This window comes from Sesamum indicum, linkage group LG4 (genome assembly GCF_000512975.1).
Source record: "Sesamum indicum cultivar Zhongzhi No. 13 linkage group LG4, S_indicum_v1.0, whole genome shotgun sequence".
In the NCBI taxonomy this organism is placed as follows: Eukaryota; Viridiplantae; Streptophyta; class Magnoliopsida; order Lamiales; family Pedaliaceae; genus Sesamum; species Sesamum indicum.
This window is the reverse complement of record NC_026148.1, coordinates 14,721,568-14,725,450: the sequence shown is the minus strand read 5'-3', so window position 1 is coordinate 14,725,450 and position 3,883 is coordinate 14,721,568. Positions and strand designations below refer to the sequence as shown.

At 32.9% G+C, this 3,883-nt stretch overlaps 1 protein-coding gene across 1 annotated transcript; it reads right to left on the bottom strand.

Moving 5' to 3' along the window:
* On the bottom strand, nt 2,151-3,877 carry LOC105161090. The gene is made up of 4 exons (XM_020693587.1): nt 3,868-3,877; nt 3,693-3,795; nt 3,379-3,467; nt 2,151-3,262 (listed from the first exon to the last, which is right to left on the bottom strand). Exons 3-4 carry the CDS (start codon nt 3,402-3,404, stop codon nt 2,884-2,886), a joined length of 405 nt encoding a protein of 134 aa, XP_020549246.1. The 5' UTR covers nt 3,405-3,467; nt 3,693-3,795; nt 3,868-3,877; the 3' UTR covers nt 2,151-2,883.

Sequence of the window (3,883 nt, the reverse complement as noted above, 5' to 3'; positions counted from 1 at the left end):
TACTCAACACACGGGCTAAGATAATGCACCTTACCATCATTTAGAACCAAATTGCAACCTATGTATTGATCCATTTCTCTCTCTCCCTCTTCTTCTATCTTAAAAGGTATTCTATGTTCCTATACAATTCCTCTCTGTCAATTTTTCTCATGTTTGAAAATCCAAAAAGTTGAAAGACCATTGTATTCCTCTTTGTACACTTCAAAACCAAAAGTCCGTTATAATTTCCATAAAAGCTCCACGTTCTCACCACTCTAATTTGAAAAGAACAAGTACATAAATTTTTTAAGTCTCCAAGAATACGACGGATGTAGCATAGTTAAGAATGCCCAACTTGGAGAACAGTTCTCCAACCTTTTGACAAATTTATTCTCAATTTATTCATTGCGTGGGTTTCGTTTCAAGGATTGCTTTTCAAAACTTTTCGGTGTCATATATCTAAAATTTTGTATGAATTTTACAGACCACCATATTTTGTCATGCCAATCACATCCGATTTTTGCAGGTGTATCATAGTAAAGTTTGTCGGAAAAACATTATTATACAAAACACAACTAAGTTTATTTATGAACTTCATTAATAGAACATCTGATACTAAAATATTGACGATTGTCTACATGCCAATTTGATTCATTTATTTTCTCGAATACAAATAGATACAATTATCATAATTAACACACACCTTTTCAAAAGTGTTTTGGACAACTTCAAAAACATTTGAATCAATCACCAAAACGTATGAAATTCATCAATTCAATAGTGAGAAAGTCCGCTAAAGTGCTCTTTTGAAAATTATAAAAACTCTTCCGTTGAAAATTATAAAAATCATTTTGTCATCAAAACAAAAATGAATTGGGCTTTTTCACGTGTTCTGAAACATTTATCCAAAAAACAAGATACTAAGAATTATTTGGATAAAAAAATTTGTGCACCACAAGCTGATTTGAGAAGGAAAAAGTTCAACAAAAGAATATTAATTCATAAGCAACTCAATGCATGTGCAAGTGAAAATCTTGTTGAATTAACAAGAGAAAGAAAAAACTGAAAAACTTGTGGTAAAAGTAAAGGTTTTATAAAAGAAAGCATTTAATAAGAAAAACAAATTGTGAAAAATTTTCTAAATACAAAAATCATAGTACTTTCCATGTCTAAGATTATCAATTTGCCAAAACTGCATGTTCCTTGAAAATCATTCCTCAAACTTAAGAATTATATAATATTGAAGAAAGAGTTATCAAATCCCATTAAAAAAAATAATAAGAAAAGTGGCATGTAGACAATCCTATATTTTGGAATAGGGTTCCATTATCAAAGTTCACAAATAAATAGTTCATGACTGTATAGTAAAGAATTTCTAACAATTATTTCTACGATAAACCTGCAAACATGAAGATGTCAAGAACATGACACCATGATTTTCTGCACATCCATACAAAATGATAAATAAACAGCATCAAAAAATTCTAAAGCAAGCCCATGAAGAGAATCCAACAACATGAATAAACCAAGACTAAATCTGCAAAAAGAATGAAGTTATGTTCTTCATATTGGCATTCAACACTACACATGCATCATTCAGATTCTTAGCAGCATAAAAAATTCATATTCTTGTTTCTTCCAAATTACAATGGTGATAACGAGGACACTTCACAGAAATCACAGTAGGGCTTTAGGTTTTGAAGTTTACAAATTGTAAAACACAATGGATTCAACATCTCTTGATTTTCAAATGTGGGAGAAAAATCAACAGAGTAGAACGGAAAGGAACATGGATTACTTTTCTGATAGAAAAACAAGTAGAGAGGAAACTATAGATACAACGGTTACCATCAGGCTCTAAATGTTGTTAAAATGCATCATAGTAACAGCCAATGTGTGTTTCAGTCCAGCGTTCAAATTTCTACTTAACCCTTTTGAATTCCACACAATTCATAAGAATATGAGGTTACTTTAGTTCGCACAAATTTTGACAAACCAAATTCAAGCCCCAGGCCCTCAATCCTCCAATAACGAGTATAGATCACCTACACTAATCACATAATTTGATATCATAAATGCTCGCTTATCAATATATCAAAATAAAATGCTTGTTATACATAGAACTGAAAAATGATTTCTCAAGTAAATTGATACCATTTCATTATGCTATATGTGTTATGGGCAAACAAAATCAGATATTGCCTCCATATCCTGTAATATGCATTAGGACAGAATTGTGAAAGAAACTAGGATATGAGAAAAGTACAGGGAAAATCATTGGGTGCCACAGTGCAAACCTATGACTCAAACCGTAGCTCATAGAATACTCCAGTGGAAGGGCATAACCAATATACCAATGATACATCATAAACAAGAATATTTCGATGCAGACATAAGAAACAGCGAAAATACTTCAAATTCAAGAAACCTCTCCGAAATGCACTTAAGAAAAGAATATTGCTGATCAATTTGCAAGCTTCTAATGATTTAAGAAGATTATTAAACTCAAGCTAAAATAGAAGTAAAAGAGAGTGGTCGAATGGCACTTACATTACAGTGAAACCATATATATTAAGATAGGAGAAAGGCGAACCTGATTGGTAATATAGATAATAGTAGAAAAACAAAGGTTACTATGGCTCCAAAAGGAGGTGAATATACAATTCCAATGAAACAAGAGAGGTTCTCACATTTTGTTTCCATGTAAAGTTGACATAACCATATTCACTAAGGACAAAAGTTAAACCATGCTGATGGATTATTCAAGAACCTTTATTTCAGTTCAAACTAGCTCTGATTCTCATAATTAATCCAACTAATAATTAGTAACTAGTCTCCTGTTTTATTTCCTTATTTAATATTAAAGATTTTAGGACTAGCAAAGATGACAAAAGCTAACTTCTGTCATATGAAATTTTCCCGTGCTGAAATCTTTGTAAATTCTGAAGTGAAAAGCATAAATTCTTTAACTCTATGACTACTGACAATTTTCTTCACCAGATATTCAGACAAGTCACAGATGTAACACAGAGGAATATTTATTATGTGAAGTATATCTCTTCGCCACAGTCTGAATCGTCCAGAATACGAATCAAACCATTTATTAGTATGGCAACAAGCAGGAAACATTTCAAACTTCGAAACAGAGCAAGAAAATGTCCCAACACTCACCTTATCAGGATCTTGTAAATCCTTAAATGCTTTGTTCAACTTAACAAATGCTTGGTGAGCTTGAGGGTGAGAGCATTTGTCTGGGTGAACCATCAGCGACAACTTCCAATACCTTCCATGTAGAAAAATTATATGCGCACATGTCAAAACACAGGAACAGATACAAGGCGCAGTCTAGGAAAAGATGAATGCCGATTATTTGAGTGGAGAAAACCTGAAAATTGATACCTTTTTTTCATGTTTTCAGGAGACATATTTTTGTTGACTCCGAGAATATCATATGGACTATCTTCCTCAGCACCAATTATTCTTGTAATCTGAAGATATAGCAGAGAAGTTAGCCATGCGCAACAACCATTTATAAAACTGATAGTAATAGAACCTAGCAACTCAGATGCAAGAAGACAATAACTTCTTTCCTTTTGAAATGGCAGCATTTGAGAAATTGGGAAGTCTACATGATTTTGGGACAAAGACTGGAAAAAGAAAATTGCATATCTAGGGATATCACAGAGTTATCAAGAAAGAGAAAGGAGCGGAACCTCCTCGAAACGTTCTGCTTCATTGGCAGATTCAGCTTCCGTGACCACAGCAGGAGGCGGGGGTCCTATCAATAATTCAGTGTCTCCGTCCAGCTCAGCTTCTCTGTGAATTATTTTCAGTTAAATATTCACATGCATTCTTATAGAATTAATAAGGATAAGTTGTGCACTATACCGTAATTCAGCTTCTG

Excerpts from the sequence above, each read along its gene's own strand:
- LOC105161090 (XM_020693587.1), bottom strand. The coding sequence starts at position 3,404 with ATGTCTCCTGAAAACATGAAAAAAAG. Across the intron at positions 3,263-3,378 it reads CCTGAAAACATGAAAAAAAG|GTATTGGAAGTTGTCGCTGA; the intron begins GTATCAATTTTC and ends TCTACATGGAAG.